The following is an 18,489-nucleotide window of genomic DNA, read 5'->3' as shown; positions in this document are numbered from 1 at the left end:
AAAAATCAAAAAAATCCGATTTAAATAAAAAAAATCTGATTTTTTTTTATTTTTTTAAAAAAATCATTGATTTTTATCCACCCTGGTTCTCAGGGTCACCTGAGTAGTGCAAATGGTTCCTTTATTCTGCAATTTTTTTTCTGGAAATCTGTTCATACTCACACACCATTCGAAGGGTGCTCATCCCAAAGTGTATGGCTAAAAGTCTATGAAGATTCTCAGTCATCTAGGTCATGTTTGTCCCAAATGTGCTTTTTCATAAGGTAAATGTGCTTTTACCTTAAGATTCTTGATGAGCGTATCTTTTCTTTTATGTACACTGAGAGCGTATGCACCAAGACAAATTCCTTGTGTGTCCAATCACACTTGACCAATAACTATTCTATTCTTTTCTTTTCTTTTCTTTTCTTTTCTTTTCTTTTCTATTCTATTCTATTCTATTCTATTCTATTCTATTCTATTCTATTCTATTCTATTCTATGTGCTTTTTCAAGAGGCAACTGGGCTTTCTCATCCAAGAAACTTCTTCCACTCTGACTTGATGGTGAGGAATGGAAGTTTTTATGCTCCTTGCAGACAGCTGGTCATTTGCCGCCTTTTAGAGGGTCCTTGAAGCCACTTGGAGGTTGGTTTGTGTCCTCAGGGTCATCCGAGTAGTGCAAATGTGGGTGTGGAGCCTTTTTGGAACTGCTGAAAGGGTTCTGCAGTCTACAACTTTTCTGGAAACCCATTCATACTCCCTCACCATTTGAGGGTGTTCATCCCCACCATTCAGTCAGAGCCGAAGAAGCTTCTTGGGTGAGAAGCAAAACGTCTTCAAAGAAAAAAACCAGAAAGTCCAGTTGCCCCTTGAAACGGCACCTTTGGGTGCTTACATCTTCACAAGATGTAAACTATTCCAAATCAAGCTGCCTTTTGCAATTGACTGGTCTGGATTTTGTCAATGCTTATGACGGTGAAGTTGTTCAACTTCACATCAAGGTCAATCCCAGGTGTTTTGGGATTGCACCCAAGGTGTTTGCCTACTACTACTGGTACTATTTTTGCCTTCTTTTGTCACAATGGTTTGTCTATGGGTAGTCCTCGACTTAAAACAACTCATTTGGTGACCGTTCAAAGTTACGGCACTGAAAAGAGTGACATATGACCGTTTTTCCACAGTTACAATCTTTGCAGCATCCCCATGGTCATGTGATCAAAATTCAGATGCTTGGAAGGGTCCTTTAGCACCCCGCGGGCTAGATCTGTCCTGCGGGCCTTGAGTTTGGCACCCTTGACTCCCTTTCAACTCTGTTAATCTGTTACAAACTGTTACACTTCTGGTCATAAGTGAGGACTACTCGTTGTTTTTCAGGGGTCTAATTAGCATTAATTCCGAAAGATCTCCTGTATGGAGAATTAGTGCAGAGAAAGCGCCTCAGAGGGAGACCACAGCTGCGATATAAGGTTATCTGCAAGAGGGACCTAAAGGCCCTGGGAATGGACATTAACAACTGGGAAAGCTTGACCTCCGATCGTTCAGCTTGGAGGCTAAAGACGCAGCATGGCCTTCTCCAATTCAAAGAGATACTTGTTCGGCAGGCTGAGGCAAAGAGGCAGTCCCGGAACCAGCAAAATCTGGGGGCTGGACAGGGGACAGAATGTATCTGCCCTCAGTGTGGAAGGGATTACCACTCTCAAATTGGCCTTTTTAGTCACACTAGATGCTGTTTTAGGACCTCTTCCCAGAGCACGATACCATAGTCTCTTGAGACTGAAGGATGCCAATGCCAATGAATTAGCATTAAATTATAAATGCCGCTATATAAGAGGTGTTTCTTTTACACTCCAGAATCACACCACTAGCGTTGTTTGCCGTAACAAAACTCGGTATCTGCCATGGGTGATAGGCGTAAACCTTGCATCTGCAAATATTCAGTGCCTGGATATTTTTAGGGATTAGTCAAATTCTTTCCTTAGGCATATTTTTTTTAAAAAATAACTTGATGATATCTCATCATTCGTAATGTCTAAGAGAAGCCCTATTGAGTCAGTATTTATTTCTAATACATCTCTTACGAGGGTTGAAAGCTTTTTTTTTTTTGGCCTGTTGGCTATTAGTGTCTGCAGAGCCCGTTGTAAGCTGTTGGATATGGACGGTTGCCTCTTCATACAATGGTTGTCATTGCAAATCTGCTTGTTTGCACAACATAGTGGTTGCTCATCATTTTGACAGACCCCAGGGATGTCCTGTATTAAAATATTCATGTATGAAACGATAGGCCTGTGTTTAACGAATCTCACTGCCGAAAAACTGAAAATACAGTAGTCCTCGGCTTACGACCACAATTAACCCCAACATTTCTGTTGCTAAGTGAGATGTTTGTGAAGCGGGTTTTGCTCCATTCTAAGATCTTTCTTGCCACGGTTGTTAAGTGAATCGCTGCAGTTGCTTAAGTCAGTAACCTGGTCGTTAAGTGAATCTGGCTTCCCCGTTGATTTCGCTTGTCGGAAGGGTTGCAAAAGGGGATCGCATGACCTTGGGAACTGCCACCGTCAGACGCACCTAAGGTTTAGAGGAGGAAAATAAGAAGAAAAAAAATCTGCCTCTGCCTCCCAGCGTCCATCTGGTATTCATCTGGGTAGCATCCTTGCAGCAAACAGCCTGCCTCTTCCGGGCCTGCTGCCTCCGTTTGCAGGGATCGCTGCCTCCGTTTGCTGCCGCCACCGTTCACCCATATTCACTCCATAAGACGCACAGACATTTCCACCCACTTTTGGGAGGAAAAAAAAAAGTGCGTCTTACGGAGCGAAAAATACAATAAATCACATGGCCATGGGAATGCTGTCACGGTCGTAAGTGCGAAAAAAGGTCCTAAATTGTAGGTTTGAACGATCACTAAACAAACTGTTGTAAGTTGAGGGCTACTTCTACTTGCGGTCTGGCAAAAGGAGAAAAGAAATTTTGTAGGTTAGAAATTTTGCCTTCCATTCTTAAAAATAGGAAATCTTCTTACAAGCTGTTGTGCACATTTTACAGTGTTATTGAATGCCATACATCCTACAGGTAAAATCTTAAAACTCCAGCAAAAAGAATCCCCTTCAGATGAATGGGTTCGCTTAACAACTGTCACCTTGGTTTAATGACCGTTACAATCCCTTTGCCATTACTAGGAAAAGAAGCTGGAAATTTACAGGTGTTTCTGGCACTGAGATTGTTGGGAGGAAGCATCAGAGCAGGGAAGCTACCGGTTCTGAGCTGCAGAAATTCAAATTTTTGCAGACCTGGTGAAACAAATGCAAATCAAACAAACATTCTCAATCAGGCGCTAGAGAAAGGCACACAACACAGTGTAAAGCCAATGTTAGTGAGGGAAGGTTGCTGGGGGTAATTGGGAGCATCCAGCCCTGTGGTTAGATCCAGCCCTTTAATTCATTTTATTTGTCGCTTCTTTCAAAAAAAGAGAACTTGTTGGAAAAGGTGGCAGACAGCAGGCCCAGTTTCAAAGATGTATCTGCTGGGAAACATCCAAAGGTGCTTTTTTTCAAGAGGCAATTGGACTTCCTTGTTTTTTTTCTTCAAAGACTCGTCCAAGAAGCTTCTCATCCAAGAAGCTTCTTCAACTCTTGACTGGATGGTACGGAATGGAAGTTTTCAGTTGCCTCTTGAAAAAAAGCATCTTTGGGACCACTGTGACCTGGATGACTGAGAATCTCCATAGAATATCCCCCCCCTCCCCATCCTCAAAGGAGAGTTGTAAAAGTCTTCTGAATTTTAGGTACCCCTATCATTTTCCCCCTGTGGTTATCCCGATTCCCACACAACCCAAATATTAAAATTGTTATGCGTCAACTGATTTGAGAAAACATGAGTCAAGTTACACAGGCATGATAGAAAAGTTTCTTGCTTTTCTCAAGCCTTAAAAAATTCTTTTTAGAAATCTTTTGTATCTCTCTCCCTCGGTCTTCCTTTCTCTCCCTCTCTCTTTCTCTCCTTACCCCCTCTTTCCCTCCCCTCCCTCTCTCCTTCTTTCTTCTGTCCTTCTCCCCCTCTCTCCCCTCCCTCTCTGTCCTCCCTCCCCCTCTCTTGCTCTCCTTCCCTTCCGTTCTCTCCTTCTTTCCTCTCTTTCTCTCCTTCCCTCCCTCCCTCTTTCTTTCTCCCATTCTCTCCCTCCCTCCCTCTCTCTTGCTCTCTTTCCCTCCCCTCCTTCCCTCCCTCTCTCCCTCTTGCTCTCTCATCCTGACAGGCTGTCTTTTTTATTTGTCTTCCAGAAAGTCCTCCACACTTCCTTTCCCCTTTATGGGGTTCCTTGGAAGAAAGAACCAAAAACCCTGAAAACTTCAAAAGACGCCAAAACCGCCCCAGGAGCTGCAAGGCCCGCCTCTCCATTTCAGGGCAAGGCACAAAACCATGGAAAAGGGTTTGGAAGGCCCAGGAAAAGTCCCGCGCATTGTCCAGGTGATGTATTTTAAAGGGGGGCCAAGGCAGCCAAACCAACAGCCAGAACCGGCTTTACCCCAGCAGTGGGAAGCCCAGTGGCAGGAATTTCTGAACACGCTGCAACCCGCCAACACGGGGTGGGGAAGCCTCCAGTTAACTGATATGGCTCCCTGGGATGACACTCGGGCCTTTCTGATGGCCTTCGAACAAGTGGCCGAAGCTTGCCAGTGGCCCCGAGAAGAATGGGTGCGCCAGTTGCTGCCAGCCTTGCGGGTAGGAATGGAGCAATCCTTCTTGAGACTGGATGCCCGGGATAGGAGCGACTACGCAAAGGTGAAGGCCGCCATCCTGCGAGCGGATGCTTTCCGTATGGAAATGAAACGCCAGCATTTCCGGCAGTGCTGCTACCAGGAGCTGGAAGGACCCCGCAGGGTGTATAGCCAACTCCAGGATCTTTGCCGCCAGTGGTTGAAACCTGAGAGTCACACCAAGGAGCAGATCCTAGAGATGATCATCCAAGAACAGCTTCTGGGAATGCTGCCCGCCGAAGCCCAGAACTGGGTGCGGGAATGCGGGCCGAAGGACTGCGTCGAGATGGTAGCGTTGGCAGAAGAATTCCTGATGGGTCATCGTCACGCACCCAGGACCTCTGATTGGCAGGTAAGGAATGGACATTTGGGACCTGAGTGCCCTCCGTTGCTCTTTGCAGGGAGATGAGGTAGCCAGTCCTCAGGATATCCTGGAACCAGAATAATTATGCTATACTGGTGATTATCTGTAGCTCAGGTGTAGGATGAGGGTAGAGATTCATTCTCCAAGATTGTCAGTGTTGGTGTTCTTCTGCTTATAAAAGGCTTCCTCACAAGATGCTCACCTGACCCCTCACAAGACTCTTCACAAGACCCTCACCTAACGTGACCCTCACAAGACCCTTCACATCACTAGACCCACAACTGTCCCCTCACCTGATGTGACTCACACCTGACCCCTCACATCACTAAACCCATACCTGACATGACTCTCCCATCACAAGACCTACTGACCCCATGAAGCCCTTATAAACAGAAGACAAACCTGATATCCCCTAAACTCAGGGGTGAAATGCTCCTGGTTCGGACCGGATCACCCGATCCGGTAGCGATGGCGGCAGAATCCCTGCCCCCGCCCCCATTCCCATCTGAGCCGTCGGTTGAAAAAGTGCTTTTAAAAGTAAAAAAAAAAATCGTCAGAGGCTTTTAAAAGCATTTTTTTCCTGCAACCTCTTCGGCTGAAGAGGTTGAAAAAAATACTTTTAAAAGTTAAAAAAAAAAAAGTTGGCCACACCCACCCGGTCACATTAACCCCACCACCACCAAACCATGCCCACAGAACCGGTAGTAACCAATTTTCCTGTGCGCTGCTCCCACTATCCATGCATGGGTTAATCCTTCAGTATTTGGCAACAACTGAGTGAAAGAAACAAAAGGCTCTTCCCCTTTCCGGCCCCCAAGCCACGCCTCTGTTCCCATGATCCCCCAGTCTTCACTCAGTTGCTGGCAACTACTGAAGTGTTTTTTTGGAGCTCCACAGGTTTTCCAGGTATAGTGCTTCTGTGGGTCTTTGCTCCTTCCTTCTCTTTAATTTCTTAGAGTCTGGGCTTTCCCCTTCTCTTCAGCGTCTAGGCGTTTGTTGATTTCATTTTGAATAGTTGCTTTTTCGCGCCCCTTTTTTTTCTTGTGCCTGGCGCTTCGGCGCGAGGCACGTTCTACCAGCTGGTGGGGGGGGGAGCGGAGCCTTGCAGCCTGAATCCAGTCGGCTTGCTCCTTATCAGATCGGATTGATCCCCCCACGTGCGGTGCGGCCGCTAGCGAGTCGCGCCCCTCCAGCTGGCCAGCGGCATCGGATTCCTCACCCCACACCCTCGATCGGCTGCAGGCACCGGAACGCGAGGGAGAGGACTGCGGGCGGCGTCGCGCTCATCAGCTGGGCGGCGGGTTTGGAAACTCCGGCCGCCCACGCAGTCCCAATCGAGCCGCCGTTGCTGAGCTACCTGCTGGCGCTAGCGCGAGGGAGAGGAAAGCGCCAGACACCTCAGCAGCCTTCCCCTGCACAGGGGAGTCGCACGGCATCTGGTTGGACCCTCGGGCCGCCATTGTAAGACCGTTGCCAGAGTCGGGCACAGCGGAGCCACGTGCCAGCGCCATATTGGTGGACCTGCGGGCCGCCATTTTGGGCAGACTCTCCAGCCGGCACCTTCAGAGACCAGCGGCCCGGCTGCAGACCCCCCCCCCCACGCCTGCAAGGGGGCGGAGCATCTTCCTCCTCTACCATCTGAGGAGAAGATTTTGCACAACTTGAGCTCTCTTGGAGAGATCTGCCCTCTGGTGGCGGAGTGCAGCAACAGGGGGTCTGCCCAGCGCTCTCAAACCTCAGCCATGCCACACTCCCCTCCTTCTTCGGATATGGAATTGGAACTTAGCCCCCCTCACAAAAGCAGTAAAGGGGGCAAGAAGAAATCCAAAAAGAGGCATACGAGCGCCACCAGCAGAGCTGCTTCAGAAGGAGCCTTGCCTTTTCAGGACAGAGATGCGTTAAGGAGGCACAACGCTCTCGAGAGACAGTGGGAGAAGGCTCAGAGGGCACTGGCAGGATCACCATCCAGGGAGCCCGCGACCTTGGATTCAGTGCATGCTTCCCCTAGAGGCATGGAATTGGGGATCTCAACTGTATCCGACATTGCAGTGACCCCAAGAACTCCCGATGTGCCCAGGTCTGGCCGCAGCACACCTCGCCCAGAGGCAGGCACGGGGCTCGCAGCAGAGGCCTCATCCACCCTCCTTCCTGCACATCATCATCATCGGGCCAGGGAGGCATCCAGTCCGTCGCCAAGCGCTAACCCGCTTCCCCAAGGGGGGGCCGGGATAGCTCCCCCATTGGACTTCCAGGCCATGTTTTCGGCCGCACTCTCCTCGTTCTTCAGCGCAACCCTGCAGCAGTCGTCGCAGGCTCCAGTCCAAGCCGCCCCGAGCCAGTCGCGGCGCCACCAACCCCAGCCCCATCCTCAACCCAGGCGAGGGCAGGACTCCTCTTCGGAGGAATCAGACCAAGCAGAGGAGGGGCCTGAGGAGATGGAGTTATCAGAGGATGAGGGTCTAGCGCCTGACACACTGGCATTTACTGGCCTCTTCCGCCCAGCCTTGTTCAAGTCTCTACTCCACAAGGCTCGACTTACAACCAATCTTGGAGTGCCAGGGGATGTCCCAGCTGCCGCCCCACCGGCAGCGGGCCCGCACGACGCGCTTTTCAACTCATCAAAGCCGCAGAGGGATTTCATCCCATGCCCTCAGCTGTTTATGGAGGTCATCCAGAACCCCTGGGGACAACCAGCTTCCCTGGCCACACCCAGCAACCTGGACAAGAAGCTCTACTGTGCAGCCCCAGAGCTAGAGGACCTCCTAACGCTCCCTACGGTCGACCAGCCTGTGGCAGCATTGTCCTCCGGCGCCCTGATCTCCACCGACCCTCTCGACTCTCTCAAGGCGGAGGAAAAGAGGATGGAGGGGGCCTTCCGAAAGGCACATCAGGCAGCGGGCTGGGCAATCAGAGCCGCAACGGCAACGTCCTTCTTCAACCGTGCGTCGCTTATTTGGCTCCGGCACCTGCAGGACAGACTACCCCCTGAGGACACCAGGCTCCAGCAGGATATAAACAAGATAATAGCCGCCACTGAATACTCAGCCGACAGCTCATTGAACGCAGCCAAATTTGCCTCGAGAACTCTAGCTTCAACCCTTTCGGCTAGAAGACTCTTCTGGCTCCGGCCCTGGAAGGCCGATTTCAAAGCAAAATGGAAATTGGCAGCCGCGCCTTACAAAGCCCCGGAGCTCTTTGGCGCCGCTCTGGATCCGTTGCTAGTGGAGGGGAAGGACAAAAGAAAGATCCTCCCGTCGACTTACCGCCGCCAGGAACGCCGGTACACCCCCTACCCGCTACAACAGCCCTTTCGTGCCAGCGCGGGACCCAGGGGGTCCTCCTTTCATCGTCCCCAATTCCAAGGAGGAGATAGGTTCCAGGACCGGCAGCAGTTCCGAGACCGAGGGCGAAACCAGCAGCCGAGGCGCAACTTCCGCGGTGCCGGGTCGAAGCCAGCCAAACGAGGGAAATGACTCCAGGCTCGCAGGCCCCATAGGGGGAAGGCTCACCCACTTCCACCAGCAATGGGCCAGATCAACCTCGGACTCCTGGGTAAGGCGTACGACTGGTTCGGGACTGTCTATCGAATTTTCCGGTCAGCCGCCCCATCGCTTTGTCCGCTGTCCAATGCCCCGCTCCACAGAACAGCGGAACTTAATGGCGCAGGAGATAGAACACCTCCTGGAAGTCAATGCCATCGAAGCAGTGCCGCACGCCCAGAGGGGCTCCGGGTTCTATTCAACCCTCTTCCTAGTACCCAAGAACTCCGGGGGCTGGAGGGGCATACTAAACCTAAAACGGCTAAACCTGTCGGTTCAATACCACAGGTTCAAAATGCACTCCCTCAAGTCTATCCTAGCGGGGGTGAGACAGGGCGACTTGCTCCAATCGGTCGACCTCCGGGAGGCCTATCTTCACGTGCCCATTCACCCGGAACACAGGCAGTTCCTGAGATTCGAATTCGCGGGAACACATTACCAGTACCGTGCGATGCCATTCGGTCTTTCGTCAGCTCCCCGCACCTTCACCAAATTGGTGGCGGTGGTAGCGGCCAGGCTTCGAACCATTCCAATTCGGTTGCTCTGCTACCTGGACGACATTCTGATCTTGTCCTCCACTCGAGAGCAGGCCACCGAAGACATGAAGAAGGTCCTGCAGGTCTTCCAGGACCACGGCTTCACCATAAACTTCGAAAAGAGTCATCTGCAGCCCACCACCAGACTCCTTCATCTGGGGGCACTGATAGACTCGGCCAGCGGCCAGGTTTACCTATCGCCGGACAGAGTCCAGAGCATCCGCTCTTTGATACAGCAGATCCTGTCGAAGAGGAGAGTTGCCCTGATCCATCTCTCCTGCCTTCTTGGAAAGATGGTATCCTGCTTCGGCATCGTTCCGTGGGCACGCAGACACTCGAGACCTCTGCAGTGGTTCCTGCTTCCATTTCAGCGAGCAGGCAGGGCCAACTCCAAACGGGCAGTACTCCTCACTCTTCAGGTCCGCCAGTCCCTCAGGTGGTGGACATCGCCTTCGCTTCTCAAGGGGTCCAGCTTCCTAGAGCCGGACCGACTGATCATCACCACCGACGCAAGCCTTCGAGGGTGGGGAGCCCACCTCCACAACCTGGTGGCACCGGGACAGTGGTCCCGGCGGGAGACTCAGTGCAGCATCAACCTCCTGGAACTTCGGGCGATCAGACTGGCCCTTCGGGAGTTCCAATCGACGGTGCAAGGACATCACGTTCTAATCCTGACCGACAACATCTCGGCCAAGGCGCACGTCAACAGAGAGGGGGGCACAAGATCCCGCACCCTGATGCGAGAGGCCGCCGATCTCTTTAGCTGGGCAGATTGTCACCTTCTCTCGATCAGGGCGGACCACTCAGGGGCATCCAATGTCACAGCAGACTGGCTCAGCAGATAGACAATAGACCAAGCGGAATGGCAGCTCCACCCACAACTGTTCCGGGAGCTCGCCTCACGCTTCGGAAGCCCGGTGGTAGATCTCTGTGCAACCCCGGCCAACGCTCAGCTTCCCCGCTTCGTGTCACGCTACCCGACACCTCAGGCGGAGGACCACGATGCGTTGCGCTACAGGTGGCCCGAGGGTCTCCTGTACGCGTTTCCACCAGTGCCTCTAATCCCCCGCCTCATCCGAAAACTGATATCGGAGAAGGCCGATCTGCTCCTGGTAGCCCCGAACTGGCCCCGGCGGCCGTGGTATGCCGACCTAGTGGCACTTTCCGTGGACCAACCGTGGGTGATCCCACCTCGGCGGCTCATCCTGCGCCAGGGGGAGGTCACGCACCCAGAGCCCCAGTGGCTACAATTAGCCGTCTGGCATTTGAACGCGTCATCCTGAAAAAGGACAACCTACCAGACGAAGTTGTGGCCACCATCCAAGCGGCTAGACGTCCGTCTACGACCCGCATCTACGAGGCGTCTTGGCAGGCGTTCTGTCGCTGGAGTGCCCGACAACACACCGACCCTACCTCTGCGGATATCCGTGACATCCTGCAATTTCTACAAGCTGGCCTTGACAAGGGTCTGACCCCCGCAACCCTACGAAGGCAGACAGCTGCGCTAGCGACGGTCATTGCTTGCCCCCCGTACCAGTCGCTCACGCACCACCCGCGCATTAAGGGGTTTCTACATGGGGCCACAAACCTTCGACCTCCTGCAGTGCATCGTTACCCGTCATGGGACTTGACTTTGGTTCTGCGGGCACTGACCGGACCCCCCTTCGAACCCCTAAACTCAGCCTCTCTCAAGTACCTCTCGTTTAAGGTGACCTTCTTGCTGGCGATCACTTCGGCGAGAAGAGTCTCAGAGATAGCGGCACTTTCAGTCCGCAAGGACTTATGCATATTTCGTGAATCCACAGTGACCCTGCGGCTGGACCCGGCGTTCATCCCGAAGGTCAACTCGTGGTTCCATCGGGCCCAGGAACTCATCCTACCAGATTTCTGTCCCTCACCTCGAGATGCCAGGGAAGAGAGGTGGCACATGCTGGACGTCCGACGCGCTATCCGCATCTACATCCGCCGGACCAAGCCCTTCCGCCGCACCGAGGGCCTCCTGGTTTCCTTTAGTCCGAGGTCCATGGGTCGGAAGGTATCAGCAGCCACGGTCAGCAGATGGATCAAGGCCTGCATTGCGATGGCCTACGATTCAAGCTCCAGACCGGCACCGGGCAGAATCCTCCCCCACTCTACCCGCAGTGCAGCCACGTCGGCGGCCTGGGCCACTCAAGCCTCGGTAGTGAACATCTGTAGGGCAGCGACCTGGTCGTCCCTCACGCCGTTCATTCGCCACTACAAGATCGATGTGTACAACTCCGCTGAGGCGTCCTTTGGCCGCAGAGTACTTCAGAAAGTGGTGTCTGAGGACAACTGTGGAGACAGTCAGCCTCCCGCCCAGGGAATTTGAGCTTGGGTATATCCCATGCATGGATAGTGGGAGCAGCGCACAGGAAAATGGACGTTGTCTTACCTGAACGTCCTTTTTCTGGGTGCTGCGTACACTATCCATAACCCTCCCTCTTGGGCTGACTGCTCCCTCTGTGACTGTCTGGTTTCCTTTTACCGGCCCTTGTTTCAAGTTGGTGTTAATAAAGTTGAGTTTGATAAAATATCCTTTGTGGACTCCTTGTTAGCTGCGCCTTACATTCAGACTGGGGGATCATGGGAACAGAGGCGTGGCTTGGGGGCCGGAAAGGGGAAGAGCCTTTTGTTTCTTTCACTCAGTTGTTGCCAAATACTGAAGGATTAACCCATGCATGGATAGTGTACGCAGCGCCCAGAAAAAGGACGTTCAGGTAAGACAACGTCCATTTTACGTTTCACCCCTGCCTAAACTCCGCTGAAGATGTTACCTGGCCCTGATAATGAAACGTTTGGAAACCCAACTCACAAGTCGGAGAACGAACCTTCACCCTCATCCAGGTTTATGAGTTAAGGAGACTTGGCTGGTTGTGTTTGCCCAGTGAATTCAGTCTTGTTAGCTTTAAGCTTGCTTAGCACCTGTAACGTCATGTGAACCCCAGGGAAAAAAGATGAATTCAGTAACCAAGTGAAGAATTGCATGCACCTGGTCCATATTACTGTATTTTTGGCATATAAGACGCACCTTTTTCCCCCCCTAAAAGGGGGTGAAATTTTAGGTGCGTCTTATACACCGAATGTAGCCCAGCCTACCCACTAGTCCCCACCCTTTGGCCTCTGCCTCGCAGCAGTTAAATCCTTGCAAGCAAACAGCAAGAAAAAAACAGCTCCTTTCAGCTTCAGCACAGCCTAATTAGCACAAGTTGATTGGATCGGCCTCCCGGCACTCAGCTGATTTGCTCTCAGCTGGTTTATGCAGGGCTCTGCAGCTTGCTACAAAGAGGTAAATTGCTGGAGCAGATTTTTTTTTCCTTGTCAAGCTATGCTGAAAACGAAAATGAAAGTAAAGCAGGCTGTTTGCTACAAAGAGGCAAAATTTCTGGGAGGCAGAGGCAGATTTCTTTTCTTGTTTTCCTCACCAAAAAAGGTAGGTGCGTCTTATTCTCCGGTGCATCTTATACTCCGAAAAATACGGTAATCAATCCCAATGTAATGTTTTCATTGCTGACCATTGCTGAAAAAGCAGAAAATGCAGCGGGGAAGTTATTTACAGCTCGTTCTTTGTCCTTTTTAGGCTCCTTTGCCAGAGGTCTCAGTTAGTTCCCTGGACCCAGAGGGGAGGCAGCACTACAACCCTGGAGGTCAGTTGAAAGGGGGAGGGGGGAAATTGGTTGGTCGGGGAAGGAATTACAGGCAGTCCTCGACTTACGACCATAATTGGTCCCAAAATTTCTGTCAAGTGAGACGTTTGTTAAGTACACTTCCCCCCCATTTTACAACCATTCTCGCCAGAGTGGTTTAGTGAATCACCGTGGTGGTTAAATGACACTGTTGTTAAGCGAACCTGGTTTCCCCATTGAGTTTGCTTGTCAGAAGGTTGCAAAAGGGGATCATATGACCGCAGGACACTGCAACGGTCCTAAGTATGAAACAGTTGCCAAGCATCTGAGTTTTGATCACGTGATCGTGGGGAATGCTGCAAAAGGCCGCAACTCCGAAAAACGGTCATAAGTCCCTTTTTTCAGTGCCGTCGTAACTTTGAACGGTCGCTGAGCGAACTGTCGTAAATCGAGGGCTAACCTGTACATAAAAGTCAGTAGCTTCGTTTATCAGCTTGGGTTGTTTGTTTTCCTAGTGGGTGTGCCTGTTGGTGGATTTATGCCCAGACCACAAACCGGTTGTGCATAAAATATGCCCACACCAACTGACTGAAAAGAAAATAACCCTGACCATGTAAATCCATTGTGGCCCTTTCGCTGAAAATGGGGGAAAAAATTAAATTGCCGATTTATGGATTTGCTAATTAAAAAGTATTGATAGAAGAAGAAGGGAACCTAGAGCCATGACGGCGAACCTAGGGCACACGTGCCGCAGGTGGCACGCAGCACCTTCTCTCTAGGCATGTGAGCCATCAGCCCAGTTCAGCTCCGCCGCACATGTGCACGCACCTCCCGCCAGCCAGCTGGTCATAGGGTCTCTGCTGCGCATGCGTGGGGTGGGGGCAGGTCAGGTGCGGGGGGTCAGCATGCGCAGGGATGTAGAGGTAGGTCAAAGTTCGTAGTGCCTGCTAAGAGCAGCACACTGCCTTAGCTCATGCTCTGTGAATCTTTTCTGCTGGTTTGAATCTCGCCAGGCTCAAGGTTGACTCAGCCTTCCATCCTTTCTAAGGTAGGTGAAATGAGGACCCAGTTTATGGGGGCAATAAGCTGACTTTGTATAAATATACAAAAGTATGAAGGCTATTGCTTAACGCATTGTAAGCCGCCCTGAGTCTCCGGAGAAGGGCGGCATATAAATCAAATTAAAAAAAAAAAAATCTTGCCTGTTTATCTCATTTTGGCTCTGATCTGGATTATTTCACCATTTCACCTTCAGAGGATGGCATCTCGAGAGGAGGGTGAATAATTTGTCCAATTAGAACACTGTTGCTTGCCTGCCTTTTATCTGCCTGTGTAAAACTGTATAAAAATAAAGCTCTCGGGGAGAGCGAGAGAGACATCTTGGAACAGAGCAAAAGCCTGGACCTCTGATTTACAACACAGGGGCAGGGGCTGCATGTGGGGGCTGCATGTGCAGGAGGCGGGGCACATGCGCAGGAGCCGCGCGTTGCATTTTGGAGGTTCGGGCATGCGTGTGCTTTGGGCACTCGGTCCGGAAAAGGTTAGCCATCACTGACCTACAGCCACCCCATGGCGAAATAAGGGGCGAATAAATTTAATAAATAAAATGTAATGAGGGAGGAGGGTTGTAACAGATATAAAAAAGATCGGAAGTCACCGCAGGTAGTCGAGTTACGACCACAAACATTTACGTTGCTAAATGGAACATTGGTTAAGTGAGTTTTGCCCCATTTTACAACATTTCTGGCCACGGTTGTTAAGGAAATCACTGAAGTTGTTAAGTTAGTAACATGGTTGTTAAGTGAATTTGGCTTCCCCATTGACTTTGCTGGGCAGAAGCTCGCAAAAGATTCCTGGACATTGCAACCGCCCTAAATATGAGTCAGTTGTCAAGGATCTGAATTTTGATCCTGAGACCGTTGAGATGCTGCAACGATCATAAGTGTGAAAAATGGTCATAAGTCACTTTTTTCAGCACCGTTGTGACTTTGAACGGTCTCTAAATGAACTGTTGTAAGCCGAGGACTACCTGGATATCATTTTTTACTGTTCTTTGCACTTTTCTGTCCCTTTTTTCTACTTAATTTTTCCCTGTATGTTATGTTTATCTTTTACTTATGTCAGAATTTCTAATAAAAATTATATGCCAATGAAGATAGCACTGATGAGCCAAAGTGTTTAATGTATTGGCGTTCTAAGAGGGCAGCGAAAGCTAAATCCTGGATCCCTTTCTCAACTTCTCTTCTTCTGTTTCACAGCCAGTGAAATGACACCCACAAGGAACTCGGTCTTAGGCCACCCATCAACAGCTGGACTGGAAATGGCTGAGACTGGAACCACTGAGGTATGTTGACTCAGTATGGATTTTACCAACTGCCTGAAAAAAAAAGATGGACTTTTGACTGAAAATGGAAAAAAAAAATAAAGGTGTGATTTATGGATTTCCTAATTAATGAGAATTATTAATAATGTTGATAATGACAAGAAGGGAACCTAGACTAGTCTTAAAACAGAGGTGGAGAATGATGGTCTTTTTATGACTTGTGGACTTCAACTCCCAGTGGATGGCTCAGGAATTCTGGGAGTTAAAGGCCACAAGTCCTAAAGGGGTCATCGTCCCCCATGTTGGCTCAGGAATTCTGGGAGTTGAAGTCCACAAGTCATAAAGGGGCCATCGTTCCCCACCTCTACCTTAAAACAAAGTCAGACAAAATGGAGGTTCTCGTGATGATGAGTCACCATTGCAGAAAGGGGTTAGATCTTCCAAATGAAGTGGGTACCAAGTTTGAAGAAGCTTCTGAAGTCAGATTTCTTTTGTCTCCCAGACTGAAACAATGACCAATTTTCTCTGGAAGAAAATGATCTTCAAATCATTTGGCACATTGTGCTAAAGCTCACTAGAGCATAAAGTTCATTTGGTAAACAGTCTGGCAGCCAAGTTGATCTCTAAAAATATAAAGCCATGTTAAACTGATTCTAGAACAGGGCTGTTCAACTCGCAGGCTTGATGTGTCACTTGCCACGCCCATGCCCGGTTTAGCGAAGGAAAGTCCCGATAGGTCACATGACAAGGCCGTGACTACACAAGTTTGACACCCCTGTTCTAGAAGTTCTAACAAAATGAAATTCAATGGGGAAAAAAAGTAAAGTTCTACATTTAGAAAAGAAAAACCTATATAGGTAGAATATAAGTGGTACCTTGCTCAATAGTGGTGACTGTGAGAGGGATCTTGGAGTCCTAGTGGACAACCATTTAAATATGAGCCAGCAGTGTGCAGCAGCTGCCTGTTCTGTCCCCGTCTCACACACGCACACGAACAGTCAGCCAGGGGTTAAATAAAACTTGCAGACAATAAATTCCTTCGATAACAGGATTGGCAGCAACCCAGTAGCTGCTTGCCAAGAATTTTACTCACAGAGGGAGGTGTTCCTCCTCCGTCAGATAAACCAAAACAAATACACAAAGCCACAGAATTGTCAAGTCCAGTCCGTATTAAATCCAAGGCAGGCAGATAATGTAGTTTCAGAGATACAATGCAACTTGCTAGTTGTTTAGTTTAGTCCGTCACAGAGCCTGAATGGCCACCACACCCCCTTTTATCCCCTGTGGGGTGTGGTCCAGTGACTCAGCTTAATCTCTGGCACGCCTTCTTTTCTGCTGCGTGCGCTTGTCTCTCTGATGCTGGCGTGGATCCAGCCAAGACTTATCTCCATCACTGTCCGACTGCGACTGCTCGGCGATACCTGGCTCCTGGCCAATTTCTTCTCCTTTGGGAGACACCTGAGGCATTGCCAGAGAGGAGGGTCCTGGAGAGGGAGGCCTGGCCAACTCCTCTCCTTCACTTTCAGAGCCTTCTCCCTCCGATAAGACAGGCTCGGGGGTCGGAGTCACAACACTGCCAAAAAAGCCAACGCAGTTCTACGCTGCATAAACAGAGGAATAGAATCAAGGTCATGTGAAGTGTTTGTATTACTTTATAATGCCTTGGTAAGGCCACACTTGGAGTACTACATCCAGTTTTGGACACCATGATGTAAAAAAGATGTTGAGACCGCAGAAAGAGTGCAGAGCAGAGCATCAACAGATGATTTGGGAACTGGAGGCTAAAACATACCAAGAATGGTTGCAGGAATTCAGTATTTATTTATTTAGCGTATGGCTGGTCACACACAGTATTAAAACACTTCATTTTTACAGGTTAAAAACAATTAAAACAATAAAAAAGCAGTAAGAAAACCTAAAAGGAAAACAGAAATAACATTTCAAAGTTTAATGTCGAGTTTGGAGATCCAGTCAGTAGCTGCCGTTGTTATGCAGAGGAAGTCCCTAGAATCTCCTGGATACCTTCTGTTAGGGCATTCCCTCACTATATGCTGGATAGTCTGTCGAGGGGCCCCGCAATCACATGGATAAACAGCTCACATACAGGACTTATTGATATTCAACTTAACCATACGATGAGGCTAATTACTGGGTGCATAAAATCTACACCTAGTTACTGGTTACCAGTTCTTAGTCACATACTCGCCCCGCACTTACGATGACAAGAAGTTCTCGTTCGGGAGAATAGTAAGATCCTGTTAAATTCCTCTCTACCCATACATACATTCCTGATCTCTTAAGATGCCGATTAAAGTCAAGAAATCCACCAATCTTGACAGCACGTAAGTTGATAGCCGATCATCAGAACACCACACAAAAGTGGATGGAGGCGTGGAATAGCTGTTCCCCCCAAGATGTCTCCGAGCATATCAGTCCTAGTAGTATACCTCCAGGATTTAGCCTACCCCGACACATATGGGTGACATATAATAGAATTAGAACAACTCATGGGGTGTGTGCTGACTCCCTGTATAAATGGGGAAAGACACCTTCAGCAGGAATTCGGTATGTCTAGTTTAATGAAAAGAAGGGCTAGGGGTGACATGATAGCAGCGTTTCAATATCTCAGGGGCTGCCACAAAGAAGAGGGAGTCAAGCTATTCGCCAAAGCCCCTGAAGGCAGGACAAGAAGCAACTGGTGGAAACTAATCAAGGAGGGAAGCTACCTAGAACTTTCCTGACAGAACAATTAATCTGTGGAACGACTTGCTTCCAGAAGCTGTGAATGCTCCAACACTGGAAGTTTTTAAGAAGAGACTAGACAACCATTTGTCTGAAATAGTATAGGGCAATGGTGGCAAACCTATGGCACAAGTGCCAGAGGTGGCACTCAGAACCCTCTCTATGGGCACGTGCACCGTTGCCCCAGCCCAGCTACATTGTGTTTCTCCCGCTGCGGGCAGAGAGAGAGAGAGAGAGGGAGGGAGGGAGAGAAAGAGAGAGAGAAAGAAAGAGTGGGGGGGGGAGGGAAAGAGAGAGGGAGGGGGGGAGAGAAAGAGAGGGAGGGAAAGAGAAATGATATTGTTGCTAAACGTAATATTTCAAAAGCTGAAAAAAAATGAAGGGGCATAAAAGTGCATTTATCATGCTTCTCTTAGAACTCTGAACTCTGCGTTGCTTATCATTATTTTAGGTAGTAAAACATTATCCAGGTTAAATTGCCGTGTTGGCGCTTTGCGATAAATAAGTGGTTTTTGGGTTGCAGTTTGGGCACTCGGTCTCTAAAAGGTTTGCCATCACTGGTATAGGGTTTTCTGCCTGAGCAGGGGATTGGACTAGCAGATCCCTCCCAACT

General features: G+C 49.7%; 1 protein-coding gene across 2 annotated transcripts in view; it reads left to right on the top strand.

Moving 5' to 3' along the window:
- The window catches only part of LOC139311825 (zinc finger protein with KRAB and SCAN domains 7-like), a 51,383-nt gene that overhangs the window by 2,973 nt on the left and 29,921 nt on the right, over positions 1–18,489 (top strand). For both annotated transcript variants that reach the window (XM_070936346.1, XM_070936347.1), the window contains exons 2-4: positions 4,252–5,080; positions 12,766–12,832; positions 15,070–15,155. In XM_070936346.1, coding sequence (XP_070792447.1) covers positions 4,391–5,080; positions 12,766–12,832; positions 15,070–15,155 — 843 coding nt within the window. In that variant the 5' untranslated portion in view covers positions 4,252–4,390. The remainder of the gene's footprint in view (positions 1–4,251; positions 5,081–12,765; positions 12,833–15,069; positions 15,156–18,489) is intronic.

This window comes from Pituophis catenifer, unplaced genomic scaffold, assembly GCF_029215685.1.
Source record: "Pituophis catenifer annectens isolate HBS135680 unplaced genomic scaffold, rPitCat1.0.hap2 SCAF_2, whole genome shotgun sequence".
Taxonomy (NCBI): domain Eukaryota; kingdom Metazoa; phylum Chordata; class Lepidosauria; order Squamata; family Colubridae; genus Pituophis; species Pituophis catenifer.
The sequence above is the reverse complement of the archived record's forward strand: the minus strand, read 5'-3'. Positions and strand labels throughout refer to the sequence as shown.